At 42.1% G+C, this 16379-nt stretch overlaps 1 protein-coding gene across 1 annotated transcript in view; it reads left to right on the forward strand.

The window, feature by feature from the left end:
• Positions 1 to 1361: 1361 nt before the first annotated feature.
• Positions 1362 to 16379, forward strand: part of pola1 (polymerase (DNA directed), alpha 1) — an 84768-nt gene continuing 69750 nt past the window's right edge. The window contains exons 1-15 of the mRNA XM_029697295.1: positions 1362 to 1532; positions 2412 to 2530; positions 2705 to 2801; positions 2883 to 2963; positions 3033 to 3148; positions 3325 to 3387; positions 3699 to 3797; positions 3919 to 4063; positions 12105 to 12264; positions 13361 to 13527; positions 13739 to 13851; positions 14075 to 14188; positions 14463 to 14537; positions 14629 to 14767; positions 14892 to 15046. Coding sequence (XP_029553155.1) covers positions 1484 to 1532; positions 2412 to 2530; positions 2705 to 2801; positions 2883 to 2963; positions 3033 to 3148; positions 3325 to 3387; positions 3699 to 3797; positions 3919 to 4063; positions 12105 to 12264; positions 13361 to 13527; positions 13739 to 13851; positions 14075 to 14188; positions 14463 to 14537; positions 14629 to 14767; positions 14892 to 15046 — 1692 coding nt within the window. The 5' untranslated portion in view covers positions 1362 to 1483. The remainder of the gene's footprint in view (positions 1533 to 2411; positions 2531 to 2704; positions 2802 to 2882; positions 2964 to 3032; positions 3149 to 3324; positions 3388 to 3698; positions 3798 to 3918; positions 4064 to 12104; positions 12265 to 13360; positions 13528 to 13738; positions 13852 to 14074; positions 14189 to 14462; positions 14538 to 14628; positions 14768 to 14891; positions 15047 to 16379) is intronic.

The raw sequence follows: 16379 nt of genomic DNA on the forward strand, positions 1-16379 counted from the left end.
CGTATAGAGAGAAATAGTCCTATAATTCCTATAATAACTACAACCTAAAACATCTTACCTGGGAATATTGAAGACTCATGTTAAAAGGAACCACCAGCTTTCATATGTTCTGAGCAAGGAACTTCAATTTAGCTTTTTTACATGGCACATATTGCACTTTTACTTTCTTCTCCAACACTTTGTTTTTGCATTATTTAAATCAAATTGAACATGTTTCATTATTTATTTGAGGCTAAATTGATTTTATTGATGTATTATATTAAGTTAAAATAAGTGTTCATTCAGTATTGTTGTAATTGTCCTTATTACAAATAAACAAATGTTTTTTTTATTAAATCGGCCAATTAATCGGTATAGGCCTTTTTGGTGCTCCAATAATCGGTATCGGCGTTGAAAAATCATAATCGGTCGACCTCTAATCTGTAATGTCTCTATTCCTTTGGAACTTTTGTGAGTGTAATGTTTACTGTTCATTTATTGTTTAATTCACTTTTGTTTATCAATTTCACTCGCTTTGCCAATGTAAACCTGTTTCCATGCCAATAAAGCCATTTGAACTGAATTGAGAGAGAGACTGAGAGCACGAGTGTTCTTGATGAAGCAAGCAATAAACAAACTCACCATGAACAACATTCATTGGTGTAAAGTACTTAAGTAGTACATTAAAGTAAGTTTACTTTAGTCATTTTTGGGGGTATCTGTACCTTACATTGCTATTTATATTTTTGCCAACTTTTACTTCACTACATTCTAAAGAAAATGTACTTTTTACTCCATAAATTTTTCATGACACCCAAAAGTACTCGTTACATTTTGACAGAACAATAGTCCAATTCACACACTTATCAAGAGAACATCCCTGGTCATCCCTACTGCCTCTGAACTGGCGGACTCACTAAAAACATGCCTTGTTTGTAAATTAATGTTGGAGAGTGCCCCTGGCTATCTATTTTATAAAATTGTGCCGTCTGGTTTGGTTAATATAAGGAATTTGAAATGATTTCTACTTTTGATACTTAAGTATATTTTAGCAATTATATTTACTTTTGATACTTATGTATATTTAAAACCAAATACTTTGACTTTTACTCAATTAGTATTTTACTCGTTGACGTTCACTTGAGTCATTTTCTACTAAGGTCTTTACTTTTACTCAAATATGACAATTGAGTACTTTTCCCACCACTGCTTATAGTCCCGGCCCCAGCCCAGACTAATAACGTGATGAAGACATTGCAAACATTACTGTAGGCTACATGGACTATGAAACAACATCGCCATCAAGCGGACCCTGAACCACATTTCCATGCCAAGCTTCGAAACTCCGGCGATATTCTGATTGGCTGCTTTCTTTTTGCGTCATTTCCTGCATATGACTTTCACCGGGAAGGAGATTTGGCGCGAAATCTTCTGTTGTGTTAAACTGTGAAGCTAGCTACCAAGAGAGAGCTGAAGGTTATCAATCCATTTGGAATAAATAGCAATGTCTCCGGTTTCTAAGCCAGAGAAGGACGTGGACAACCCAGACGGCGGTGAGTCTGACCGGAATATTACTGCAAACAAGCGTGAATACGCAGACACGATTTAGCCAACAGTCAGCTAACTATCGCGCGCTAACAACAAAGCAAGCAACCAACGTTAATAGAATGACTAAATGTAGCTAGCTACGTGCCATTAAATTAACACCGAATGTTGATAAATTGCATAATTACCCACAGTTAGCTGGCCATTTAGCTACTGTGATGTTGACATTTTATACTTTAAGACATACTCCGCTGGTATTTTGGCGACTAAGAAAGTATTTTTTAAACCTCCCGCTTTGGCTAAACGTGTCTCTGTGTAGTTCATAGATGTATAATATATGCGCAGAACTACTGTTTTACCTCAATTAGCCACGAAATCCCTAGTTTTAGGGGAACTTTTCTTGGAGCTGCGCTGGACGCCATTTTCCCTTAATTCCTCACCCAGGTCAGCCTGCCCCCTAGCAATTAAGAGTTCTAGTCAATGAGCTTCAGCCCCTCGCGTTTGACATCTAGCAAGAGGCCTAACCAGCGTAATCCAATGAGGTTGCAGAGCGGTCCCAACAGCTCAGTGGAAACAGCAGAGAGAGCGCAATGATATGGTGATCTTACTTTATCTGCAAATATGTGAAGTAGTACACCATTTTCAGCGACCACTCCTGAGTGCTACTTTCTACTGGCAAAAAAATATATACAACAGTACCGGTGAATCTCTTTAAAAGCTGTCAATCGCTTGCCTGAAATGCCTGTAGAACAACTGGGTTTTGAACTCTCTTTCTGCTTTTTCTCTCTCCCTTTCTTCCCCCATCTTTTACACTCCCTCCATCTCAATCACTCCCCACTCCATCTCTCTCTCTCTCACCCCTCACTCTTCCTGTTTTCTCTCTCCAGAGAATGACTGCGGCCTGGCAATGGGTCGCTCCAGGAGGGAGAAGAAGGAGAAGACGGGGAGGAAGTCAGCTCTGGAGCAGCTCAAGAGAGCCAAGAAGGGAGAGAAAGTCAAATATGAGGTGAGAGGTGTGTGTGTGTGTTGTCCAAGTCCTGATCTGACAGAGGAGTGTTTGTGTCCGCCCCTTTTAATCTGTGTGTTAAGTGAACAAGTTGTATAGTGTACGTTATAGTGTGGGTGTTATAGCCAAGCCTTGTTTTAACATGTGTGTTGAATCTGTGTGTGCTGTGTGTAGGTGGAGGATTTGACCAGTGTGTATGAGGAGGTGGATGAGGAGCAGTACTCTCGGATGGTGAGAGAGAGGCAGGATGATGACTGGATCATTGATGATGGTGAGTTGGTCTGAAATACCTTCAGAACCTTTCTGCTTCTGTCCCAAGTTATAGCAAGTTCTCTCTCTCTCTCTCTCTCAGATGGCACAGGGTATGTGGAGGATGGGAGAGAAATCTTTGATGAGGATTTGGCGGATGATGTGTTAGAGAAAGGCGCCAAAGGTAGGAACCGTGTGTGTCTGTGTGAAAACAAGCCTGTGTGTCTCCAGCCTAATTATTGTTTGTTTGTAGGTAAAGTGGGGGCTAAGGGAGCAAACTCTAAGAATAACATTAAGAAGGCAGCGGTGGCCAAACCCAACAGCATCAAAAACCTCTTCATGAACAGCAACGTCAAGAAACCTGCTGAGGTGAGTGTTTGTATTTGTGCACCTGTTTATCAAGAGTCGCTTCGCTAATCATGGGTGTGTGTTTCTCACCCTCTGTGACCCTATACATGCAATCCAAAACACTCAATAGTTAGTGTTCTAGTCCATTTGTTTCTATTTTGTAATTTAACCAGGATTGTGTGTTTTGTCTCTTACAGAAAGATGTGGACCTGTCCAAAGATGACCTACTAGGGGACATTCTACAGGACCTGCACTCTGAGGTCAGTCTCTCGGGTCCTGTCAACCTCCACACCTTCTCACAGCGGGGGGAAAAAAGTGCATGTCGGCTCACTCATACATGAAGTTTACTCCGCTAGTGGTTCAACAACGCTTCAGCCTTAATGTTTTTTTGTCAGGTTGCTGTATATGGTTTAGTCCAGCTCCTGTAATTCCCCTCTCTAAAACCAAGTTCAGCTAGATCATTTGGTAGATGCTTAGATTTCAGCTTGCTGTTTGATTCTTTTTCACTAAGACATGGACTCACTGGGGGAGAATACGTTATCAGTGTGTCTACGTCTGCCCCCTCTTTCAGAGGCCGTCTCCCCTGACTCCTCCGGTTGTCACTCTGAAGAAGAAGAAGGCCCTCGGAACTACCGTGAACCCCTTCTCCATCAAAACCCAAACCCCTAAGGTATACTTCTTCTCTCTCTCCATTGATCCCTGCCCCCTCTTATATTCCATTAAGGCCAAACGTTACTGAGTACACCCCTGGTCTTCTTCCTGTTGTAATGTGTCACTTCCTTCCATCGCAGGAGTCTCCATCTGCCCAGGGGTCAAAGGTGAAACATCCTCCTCCTGGTGAGCTGACTCCCCGGGTGCCCTCCCGCCTCCCCACCTCCAGGCCCTCTGTCCTCGTGGAGAAGAAGAGAGTGAAGGTGGAAGAAATTGAGGAGGAGGGTAAGAAATCAGACTAGGAGTTAATCTAGCACTTGCTGGGCTGGTTTCCTGGACCCAGATTAAGCCTAGTTCTAGACTAAAAATATAAATTGTAAGTGCTTTTTAATCTAGCATTAGGCTTAAAGCGGCAATCAAATCAAATTATATTTTATTTGTCACATGTGCCGAATACAACCTTTCCGTGAAATGCTTACTTACAAGACCTTAACCAACAATGCAGTTCAAGAAATAAAGTTCAGAAAATATTTACTAAATAAAATAGGTGGTGGTTGTCAATGTAAATAGTCCGGGCGGCCATTTGATTAATTGTTCAGCAGTCTTATGACTTGGGTGTAGTAGCTGTTAAGGAGCCTTTTGGACCTAGACTTGGTGCTCCGGTTCCGCTTTCCGTGCGGTAGCAGAGAAAACAGTCTATGACTTGGGTGATTGGAGTCTGACAATTTTTTGGGCCTTCCTCTGACACCGCCTCGTGTATATAGATCCTTCGATTGCTGAAGCTTGGCCCCATGATGTACTAGGCTGTACGCAGTACCCTCTGTAGCGCCTTACAGTTGGATGCCGAGCAGTTGCCATACCAGGTGGTGATGCAACCAGTCAGGATGCTCTCGATGGTGCAGCTGTAAACTTTTGAGGATCTGGGGACCCATGCCAAATCTTTTCAGTCTCCTGAGGGGGAATGATAGTTTGTTGGTGATGTGGACACCAAGGAACTTAACTCTCGACCCGCTCCACTACAACCCCGTCGATGTGAATGGGGGTGTGTTTGGCCCTCCTTTTCCTGATCACCTCTTGTGTCTTGCTCACGTTGAGTGAGAGGTTGATGTCCTGGCACCACACTGCCAGGTCTGTGATCTCCTCCCTATAGGCTGTCTCATCGTTGTCGGTGATCAGGCCTACCACTGTTGTGTCATCAGCAAACTTAATGATGGTGTTGGCATCGTGCTTGGCCACGCAGTCATGAGCGAACAGGGAGTACATGAGGGGACTAAGCACGCACCACTGAGGGGTCCCCGTGTTGAGGATCAGCATGGCAGATGCGTTGTTGCCTACCCTTATCACCTTGGGGCGGCCCGTCAGGAAGTCCAGAATCCAGTTGCAGAGGGAGGTGTTTAGCCCCAGGGTCCTTAACTTAATGATGAGCTTTGTGGGCACTATGGTGTTGAACGCTGCGCTGTAGTCAATGAACAGCATTCTCACGTAGGTGTTCCTTTTGTTCAGGTGGGAAAGGGCAGTGTGGAGTGCGATTTGAGATTGCGTAATCTGTGGATATGTTGGGGCGGTATTGGAGGGGGTCTAGGTTTTCTGGGATGATGGTGTTGTGAGCCGTGACCAGCCTTTCAAAGTACTTCATGTCTAATGACGTGGGTGCTACGGGGTGGTAGTCATTTAGGCAGGTTACCTTCACTTTCTTGGCACAGGGACTATGGAGGTATGCTTGAAACATGTAGGTATTCCAGACTCGGTCAGGGAGAGGTTGAAATTGTCAGTGAAATCACTTGCCAGTTGGTCCGCCCATGCTCTGAGTACACGTCCTGGTAATCTGTCTGGCCCTGCAGCCTTTTGAATGTTGACCTGTTTAAAGGTCTTGCTCACATCGATTACGGAGAGCGTGATCAAACAGTTGTCCGGAACAGCTGGTCCTCTCATGCATGCTTCAGTGTTGCTTGCCTCGAAGTGAGCATAAAAGGCATTTCGCTCGTCTGGTAGGCTCACGTCACTGGGCAGCTCGCGACTGGGTTTCCCTTTGTAGTCTGTTAAGAGAATTATGTTCTCAATGTTAACTTCAATTAAAATACTCGGTCTGCCATCCAGAATGTGTAAAAGAGAGTTAATTGTTCTTCCCCAGAACTCTCAACACCGTAAATTCTTAGCCAGCCGACCGTTTCATATCTCTGAGATTAGGGAAACCTAGAGGGTTCAAGCTAGGTCAGGTCAACCCCAGTTTAACAGTTCTTGATGTTTACTTAAACACACAGACCCCCATTCCTCTCCTAGTCAATCTCATGATACTTCTGCTTAACCCTCTAGTTACTCATTCTCCAGGCTATATAGACCATATCCCTAAATTCAGGGTATAATTATTTAATCATTACTCTCAAGAAGGAATTCCTTTAACAATCCACCCTTAATGACTCAATAATTCACACTGATATATCAAACTCTATGGTAAACATAAATGTTACATAAGAATACACAAAACCAATACATGTATTTACATTCGATACTCCTCAATGACTGTCCTAGGCTTACATCCAATTATTTTAATACGAACAAGTCTACCCTTATCCTGGTTTTGTCTTCCCATTATTAAACATTTCACCCTATCCTATAATGACAGAGTGGAAAAATGTAGTCATTATTCTAACACATACAAATTATTCTACCAATTAACCCTTTAACTAAAGGTTACACACTGATGCTTCACTTCTTTATTAGAAAATCAAATCATAATCAAACCATTAAATGTATATACCGTAATTTCCGGACTATTAAGCGCACATGAATATAAGCCGCACCCACTGAATTAAAAAAAAAATATTATTTTGAACATAAATAAGCCGCACATGTCTATAAGCCGCAGGTGCCTACCGGTACATTGAAACAAATTAACTTTACACAGGCTTTAACGAAACACGGATTGTAACAAAAATAAATAGGCTTTAACGAAACACGGCTTGTAGCAAAAAATAAAAAAATAGTAAGCTTTAGTTGTCTTTTTGCACCGAGTCAATTCCTCATGCTGCTGTTTCCAACGTCTTATCATCGACTCATTAAGACCAAGCTCCCGTGCAGCAGCTCTATTTCCTTTTCCAACAGCCAGATCAATCGCCTTCAACTTGAAAGCTGCATCATATGCATTTCTCCGTGTCTTTGCCATGATGAGGGTGACAAAATGACTACCGTAATCAGAATAATGGGAAGTTTGAGAGCGCTCGATTTAATCTAAACAGTAAATAAAAAAAGTTGTTTGACCTTAACCCGTTCGGCAATTTCATTGGTCTAATGAAAGCTTCATGCCGCCAAAAAACTGAGCACGTCACAGAATGTGTTTTTTTGGGCAAAAAAAATGTTAAAGCGGGTAAAACCCATATATTAGCCGCGTCATTGTTTAAGCCGCGAGATTCAAAGCCTGGGAAAAAAGTAGCGGCTTATAGTCCGGAATTTACGGTACATCATCTACTCCTCGATTGCTGTTTAATACAACTTCCAATCATAACTCTTCTGTTCAGGATTTTCATCATGATTTTCATTGAATAAACAGTCTCTAAACATTGAATATAGTCTCATGAAGTTCCGGCTCCTCCGGGTTGAATGTATCAACGGTGTCCATCAGGTCTGGATCTGTATATTGTTCATTCCATTGATCAGACTCTGTGATAGGCCCGTACCTCACCATCTGCTGAGTCACTGCATTCTCCAATGCCTTACCCACCAAACCTCGGACACAGGGAATAAAACAACAACCACATAATACCAGCATCCCAATGAGTCTGTGTTGCTACTACTCTCTATGTGTGTATCTCTTCCTCCTACTACGCCCGATTCCTCTCTTCCAATTGCGTAGAATACTACCTCTCTTCCAATTGCCTAGAATACTACCTATCTGGGTTCTCTATACAACATTCTAAAGACAGGTCACCAGGGTCTTTTAGTTTACACTGGTAGTGCAGATACCCTATGTCATTTCGGACAAAGTCACTGAGGACTTATCTCTTCCTAGGTGGCTTCTACTCCCAATTCCTATCTTCCAGTTGCATAGAATGCTACCTATATCAGGGTTCTCTATACAACATTCTAAAGATAGGTCACCAGGTTAGAATCCGCTCTCAAATCTAGAGATCAATGTCCAAACCACACAAGAATCATTAAAATGTTTCTCTGAATGTAGCCTAGACGTCAATTCTCCAAATCCGTGAATAAAAATTTACTGACCTTCGTCTTGTAGGCTGGGAAAAGCAATGTAGGTTGGATCCAGTCACCATCTCTGTCGACCTTAGATATTTACCGGCCTGTTATAGAACCCCAATTTCAGGGGACAGGTCTTTATTTGACGAGTCAATGACCCGCCCGTGCACGGTTTTCGGCGTGTTACCTTAGGAAGACGGGGACAGATTTATGGATCCGGATCAAAGGACCAATTTGTTAAGAGAATTATGTTCTCAATGTTAACTTCAATTAAAGTACTCAGTCTGCCATCCAGAATGTGTAAGATTCTGGTGTAATAACACACAGAGGACCAGCTTACAAGAATCAGAATTTTTATTCAGGAGAGCGCTCTGCAGTTCATACACAAAACATCCATTATATACCAGGCTCCTCATTTACGCACACACATTACACACTAACGCTAAGGAGAGTTAATTGTTCTTCCCCAGAACTCTCAACACCGTAAATTCTTAGCCAGCCGACAGTTTCATATCTCTGAGATTAGGGAAACCTAGAGGGTTCAAGCTAGGTCAGGTCAACCCCAGTTTAACAGTTCTTGATGTTTACTTAAACACACAGACCCCCATTCCTCTCCTAGTCAATCTCATGATACTTCTGCTTAACCCTCTAGTTACTCATTCTCCAGGCTATATAGACCATATCCCTAAATTCAGGGTATAATTATTTAATCATTACTCTCAAGATGGAATTCCTTTAACATAGTCCGTAATCGTTTTTAAGCCCTGCCACGTCTGACGAGCGTCGGAGCCGGTGTAGTAGAATTCAATCTTAGTCCTGCATTGATGCTTTGCCTGTTTGATGGTTCGTCTGAGGGCATAGCGTGTTTAAAAAAAAAAAAAAAAGTGTCCTGATTAGTGTCCCACTCCTTGAAAGCGGCAGCTCTACCTTTTAGCTCGATGCGTATGTTGCCCGGAATCCATGGCTTCTGGTTGGGATACAGTGAGGGAAAAAAGTATTTGATCCCCTGCTGATTTTGTACGTTTGCCCACTGACAAAGAAATGATCAGTCTATAATTTTAATGGTAGGTTTATTTGAACAGTGAGAGACAGAATAACAACAAAAAAATCCAGAAAAACGTATGTCAAAAATGTTATAAATTGATTAGCATTTTAATGAGGGAAATAAGTATTTCATAACGTTGACAGCCTTTCCTGTAGCTCAGTTGGTAGAGCATGGTGTTTGTAACGCCAGGGTTGTGGGTTCAATTCCCACGGGGGGCCAGCACAGAAAAAAAAATGTATGAAATGTATGCATTCACTACTGTAAGTCGCTCTGGATAAGAGCGTCTGCTAAATGACTAAAATGTAAATGTCGGGTAAACTAAAGTTTAAAAGGAAATACTAATGTTAATGTGCCAAAATTGATAGGTAGATGCAAAACATTTGGGGACTGTATTAAGACCAGGCACCCCAGGCTGAAATTGCATTTTTGCATGTCAGTGAAATTTTCAAGAAGCAAGGTGTCGCTTGCCACATCATGATGCATTTTTGATGTGGCAAGTGACACATTTTTGCTTCTTGAAAGTCCAATATCTTGAAAACTTCACTGCTGACATGCAAAACATTTGGGACTGTATTAACAGATTTTTCCTTCAATCTCTTTGGTAAACCAGCTCTCGGCTAACCCTTTCATTGTTTCCCCTATATTCTGCTAAATCGTGGATGCTATTCCAATAGATATGATGTAAAAACATTTTCAGTGTAAACTTAAATGACTAAAACCAGATATAAAGTATGTAGAAAAGATAATGGAGCTATATTTTTTTTAAAATAATATCACGTTTGAGAACTAACAACCATCAGAATAAAAACTAGACAGTCAGGGAAAATCTCAAATAAAAAAAATGGCATGGGGCAGCCATTGATTTTATGTTTGAGTCACTTGGATAGAATAGGAAAACGGCATAAGCAATGAAAAAATGTGTAGATTGTAGTAAATTAGTTTAAAGTAACTTTCCAGTGTTTCCAGGTTCCTATAAAATATGACCTATAATTACTTACAATATGAGTGAAATAGTTTTCCTTCCAAAAAATTGTACACTGAACAAAAATATATAAACGCAACATGTAAATTGTTGTTCCCATGTTTCATGAGCTCAAATAAAATATCCCAGAAATGTTCCATACACGCACAGCTTATTTCTCTCCACATCCGGCTTCTTTACCTGCGGGGTCGTCTGAGACCAACCACCCTGACAGCTGATGAAACTGTGGGTTTGCACAACAGAAGAATTTCTGCACAAACTGTCAGAAACCGTATCAGGGAAGCTCATCGGCGTGTTCGTTTGTCCTCACCAGGGTCTTGACCTGACTGCAGTTCTGTGTCGTAATTGGCTTCAGTCGGCAAATGCTCACCTTCAATGGCCACTGGCATGTTGGAGAAGTGTGCTGTTCACGGATGAATCCAGTTTTCAACTGTACCGAGCAGATGGCAGACAACCTGTAAAGCGTTGTTGGTGAGCGGTTTGCTGATGTCAATGTTGTGAACAGAGTGCCTCATGGTGACGGTGGGGTTATGGTGTGCAGGCAAAAGCTACGGACAACAAACACCACTGCATTCAAATCTGTCAATTTGAAGGCACAGAGATAACGTGACGAGATCCTGAGGCCCATTGTCGTGCCATTCATCCATCGCCATCCCCTCATGTTTCAGCATGATAATGGACGGCCCCATGACGCAAGGATCTATACACAATTCTTGGACGCAGAAACTGTCCCAGTTCTTCCATGGCCTGCATACTCAACAGACATGTCACCCATTGAGCATGTTTGGGATGCTCTGGATTGATGTGTAAAACAGCGTGTTCCAGTTCCCGCCAATATTCAGCAACTTCGCACAGCCATTGAAGAGGAGTGGGACAACATTCCACAGGCCACAATCAACTGCCTGATCAACTCTTTACGAAGGAGATGTGTTGCGCTGCGCTGCGTGAGGCAAATGGTAATCAATCAAATTGATTTATAATGCCCTTTTTTACATCAGCCGATGTCACAAAGTGATGTACAGAAACCCAGCCTAAAACCCCAAACAGCAAGCAAAGCATGGTGGCTAGGAAAAACTCAGTAGAAAGGCAGGAACCTAGGAAGAAACCTAGAGAGGAACCAGGCTCTGGGTGGCCAGTCCTATTCTGGCTGTGCCGGGTTGAGATTATAACAGTACATGGCCAAGATGTTCAAACGTTCATAGATGACCAGCAAGGTCTAATAATAATCACAGTGGTTGTAGAGGGTGCAACAGCTCAGCACCTCAGTAGTAATTGTCAGTTGGCTTTTCATAGTTGAGCATTCAGAGTTAGAGAGAGCAGGTGCAGTAGAGAGTGATCACACCAGATACTGACTTGTTTTCTGATCCACGCCCCTACTTTTTAAAAATAAATTTAAGGTATGTGACCAGCCAATGTGTGTCTGTATTCCCAGTTGTGTGAAATCCATAGATTAGGGCCTGATTCATTTATTTAAATTGAGTGATTTCCTTATAAAATCTTAAATTGTTGCATATTGTGTTAATTTTTGTTCAGTATAATTATATTAAAAAACAGCATTTTTTTTTTGTTTGAATGGTGTGGGCGTACCCCTACAACAGAATATTGATATGAGTATACCGCTTATTGGCCAGCTCATCCTCTTCTAGACCGCTGATTTCCAGCTCATCCTCCTCAGGAATATGATATATTCTGTAAGGAAATAGCAAGCATTGAAATGGTCTGTTTAAGATACAAGTTTGAGGTGGGGTTTTTAAGTGCTTTTAATCTTATTTATTTTTACTCCCAATTTATGCATTGGCCACATACGAGTATAGGACAAAAGCATTATTTGGGTTTGAGTTAACAGAATGTTAACTTTTAAAAGGGAGATTTTCACTGGACAGTTACTTTAAAACTGCACATTTTCTCTAAGCCCCATGGCCAAATGTGTAGAATTATGGGAAATTAGCTTTAAAACAGCAAAATTGTTTCCGCAGCCAAGAGGAGGGCCTCTAAAATGTTCAGTCGGACAGTGCACCATTGGCCACGCCAACAATCCAAGGGGAAACACTGCCTTTTCCCCAATGGCTGTCAGTCTGTCCATCTCTCAATCAATCTCTCTCTCCCAGAGGACAACTCTCTGCAGTTTGACGGGGTGGACTTTGACGAACCCATGGAGGTGGGGCATGAACAGGAAAAGGAGGGGCCTGTAAATGAAGAGGAGGAGCCAGAGACCAAACCGGCTGTTAAAGTGGAACACAAAACAGAACCACAGGACCTGGTCCTACTGTGAGTGTGTGTTTGCTTGCTTGTCTTCTGTTAGTGGTTCTACCATAGACTTTGCAAGACATGGCATCATTGTATCTGTCCTATTATGGTGTCTGTGAGAGCACAGGCAGTGCCATTGAGGCCATCTCCATTTTGAAGTAGTCAATTTTCTTCTACTTTTATGAGTTGGCAAACAAACTGAAAGGCTGCATACTGTTTGAACAGGTATAAAGTCATCGTTGGGGATTTACTGCCACCTGCATTTCTGGAATGTTTGCTCACGTGTAATTAATTGGCTGATCCCTCATGGTGACTTGAGTAGGAATTATGTGGTCCTTCCTTAACCCATATGAAGTCCCACCAAGTTGACTACTTCAAAAATGGTGAAAGTCCACAGTGACGCTGCCAATGCTGAAATAGGCTTTTGGGCACTAGTCTTCTATCTCTATGGGTTATAGTATGAGTCAAGGCCAAATACCTTTGTGTGTGTGTTTACATCAGTGGTGGAAAAAGTACTCAATTGTCATACTTGAGTCATTTTCTATTACGGTATCTTTACTTTTACTCAAGTAAAAGGGAGTCAACCAGTAAAATACTACTTGAGTAAAAGTATTTGGTTTTAAATATACTTAAGTATCAAAAGTAAATGTAATTTCTAAAATAAGTAAAAGTATAAATCATTTCTAAATCTTTATATTAGGCAAACCAGACGGCATGACTTTCTTTTATATTATGGATAGTCAGGGGAACACTCCAACACTCAGACATTATTGACCAATGAAGCATTTTTGTTTAGTGAGTCCACCAGATCAAAGGCAGTAGGGATGACCAGGGATGTTCTCTTGATAAGTGCGTGAATTGTACCATTTTCCTGTCCTGTTAAGCATTCAAAAAGTAACGAGTACTTTTGGGTATCAGGGAAAATGTATGGAGTAAAAAGTACATTATTTTCTTTAGGAATGTAGTGGAGTAGAAGTTGTCAAATATAAATGGTAAAGTACAGATACCCCAAAAAAATACTTAAGTAGTACTTTCAAGTATTTTTAGTACCACTGGTTTACATTAGCAACCATTGGATCATGAGAACCTTTTTAGCCCATCTATCCTGTTCCTCCAGGAGTGGCAAGCTGGGGGGGTCTTGGGGTCAGGAGGAGGGGGACAGTGAGGCCCCCATGGAGGTGCAAGTCGACCCCAGCCATCTCCCATTGGCCGAGGGGCTAGAGGGAGAGCTCATGTTCCGCTTCTATTGGCTGGATGCCTTCGAGGACCAATACAGCCAACCAGGTGAGTTCTTACCAAACCCATGGACTAGCACAGCCAAACAGGTGTGTTCTTACTTAACCCATAGACTATTACAGCCAACCGAGTTCATATTACCAATCAGATGTCCAGGAATCCTCACTAAAACAACCAAGAAAGTGAGCCCTTCCTAAACAAAATGTGGCTAAACGTGTTAAGATGGGGTCATTTTATGGTTATGTAATGTGTTTTCCAGGTGTGGTGTACCTATTTGGTAAGGTGTGGATCGAGTCAGCCAAGGCCCACGTCAGCTGCTGTGTGTTAGTGAAGAACATTGAGAGGACCATGCATTTCCTGCCCCGCGAACGCGTGAGTCCTGTTTCCTGTCACATGATCATCTACTCCAGAATATCCATGTTTTCACACCATGTTAGACTATTGGTATCAACTATGACCCAAACTGTCTCTGATGAGCTTTATTACGGAAGGTTGAAGTTTCCACTTAATACTGTCTTGTGTGTTTTGTGATTGCTCTTCTGGTAGGTTGTGTGTTTTATAATGGGTCTCCTTATTGGTTGTGTGTTATTGACAGAAGGTGAACCCAAAGACAGGCGAGGAGACAGACACTCCGGTGGGGATGATGGACGTCTACCAGGAGGTCAATGACTTCTCTGAGAAGTTTAAGATCATGAAGTTCAAGTCCAAGGTCTGTGTTGTCTCCCCTAGGACCAGATAGAGAAGGATTAGACTTACAGAATGATGTCAGAGGGGTTGGGTTAACATTTCAGTTGAATGCGTTCAGTTGTACAACTGACTAGGTATACTCCTTTCCCTTTCTTAGCAGAGACCAGGAAGTAGCCTACACATGGGAACCAATGTTCATTTCATGACTTCCTTAGCGTGTTTATTATAGACACGTTGACTGATTCGGTTAAATGATTAGTTGATAGACTGACTGTGCTCTCTGTTTCCCTCTGTAGAAAGTGGAGAAGAGCTACGCCTTTGAGATCGCTGACGTCCCTACAGAGTCTGAGTACCTGGAAGTCAGATACTCTGTGAGTATTCTCGCTCGCTCTCTCTCACCTCTCACTCTCTCTCACTCTCACTCATATCTTATTCATTATTATTATTGTATTTTTTGTGCAGGCTGAGTATCCGTCTCTGCCCTCGGACCTCAAGGGGGCGACTTTCTCCAAGGTGTTTGGTACCAACACCTCCAGCCTTGAACACTTCCTTCTCAGCAGGAAGATCAAAGGACCCTGCTGGCTGGACATCAAGACCCCGCGTAAGACTACACACACGTTCTGAGACACACAGATGTTCATCCGCACTCTCTCATAGTCACACACTCACACAAACAAGCAACACACACCTCTAACACTCTAACCCTCTCTCCTGTCTCCCTGTAGAGTTGAGCAGCGTGCCTGTGAGCTGGTGTAAGGTGGAAGCAGTGGCGATGCGTAGTGACCTGGTCACCGTGGTCAAAGACCTGCCTCCTCCACCTCTCACTGTCATGTCCATCAGCCTGAAGACTGTACAGAACCCCAAGACACACCACAACGAGGTCTGTCTCTCTGTCATATGTTAAGATCAGGGGTTTTCAACCTTCTCTTGCCCAGGGACCCCCTCCCAGGCAAACCAGTGAGCCATAGACCCCCATCATACCTAAACGGGGGGGGGGGGGTGTAACGTCTTATCAGGTGAATGATAATGGCAAGGAGAAGTAATCAACATTTTAAAATGAATACATTTGGTAGATAGTTTTTCATTATTTTGACCCCCCCACACACACACACACACACACACATTATAATTGGAAGAGGAAGTATAAACTCTAACATAGTCTATTAGCTAGAAAGGTAACTCCAAACACATTTTTGTAAAGATCAGCTGTTTAGCTGGTAAAAAAAGGTCAGACGTGTTGAATTTTTATTTATTTCCGACAGTCCAAGTTAAGAAAGCTTACTTGCTGCACTGGTAGCCTATTCTACTACTGTAGGCATGTCATTAAAAATGTATTTATTCTGTTCTTGTTGTGTATATATATTTTTGCGGACCCCCTGCAGTACTTCAGGGCTGCCAACCCCCGGTTGAACACCCCTGGTTTAGATAGGTTAACGGCTGCAAATACAGTCCCCAACCTCCGCACTCTGGATATGGCATCACAGCAGTTTTTAGTCTAGGTGGAACTAACAAGTGGAACAAGTACCCTTTAACTAACCCATAGAATTAGAATTCCTAGATCACATTCCCATTCAGACACTAGAACATATATTCCCATTCTATGGCATTGACATGGTCTGAGGAGACAATGTTCCCATTCTATGAGTTATATTGCTACACTCCCACTGTGAGTAATCTAGTAAATGACTAATTATGTCATTCACTTGAACAATGGGCCCATCTATTATCAAATCAATCAGCCCATAGATAGATACTGCACATTCCAATCAAAATGGATTGTGGATGTTATTGCATGTAGTGTAACACTTGTCTTAACAAGGTCTCTTTTTTACTTTCCTTTTTATTGTAGGTAGGTAAATATGAAAGGATATGGCTTCAAATACGATAAGATACATATTTATTTTTCAGATAGCAAATAATCATTTTAATAGGATGCGACAACCCTGATGGTCTCCATTGGAATCCTGTTAACGGCTAGTGTAGGTCCGGTAGGGATGGTTTGTTATGGTAGAAACCGTATGTTACTGTTATCTTTATGTTTTCTGTGATCTGATGGCCTGTTAGGTTAGCTTTGGTCAGACCCTCTCCGTGGCACCACAGCCATTACCTCTGTTTTTGCATGTTATTGTTCAAATTTGCCAGCCACTGAGCAGCAAAAGGGCTAAAAAGCCATGGTTACACATTAACCCTACATGTCTGGAGTCTTCTGAAAC

This window comes from Salmo trutta, chromosome 2 (genome assembly GCF_901001165.1).
Source record: "Salmo trutta chromosome 2, fSalTru1.1, whole genome shotgun sequence".
Taxonomy (NCBI): domain Eukaryota; kingdom Metazoa; phylum Chordata; class Actinopteri; order Salmoniformes; family Salmonidae; genus Salmo; species Salmo trutta.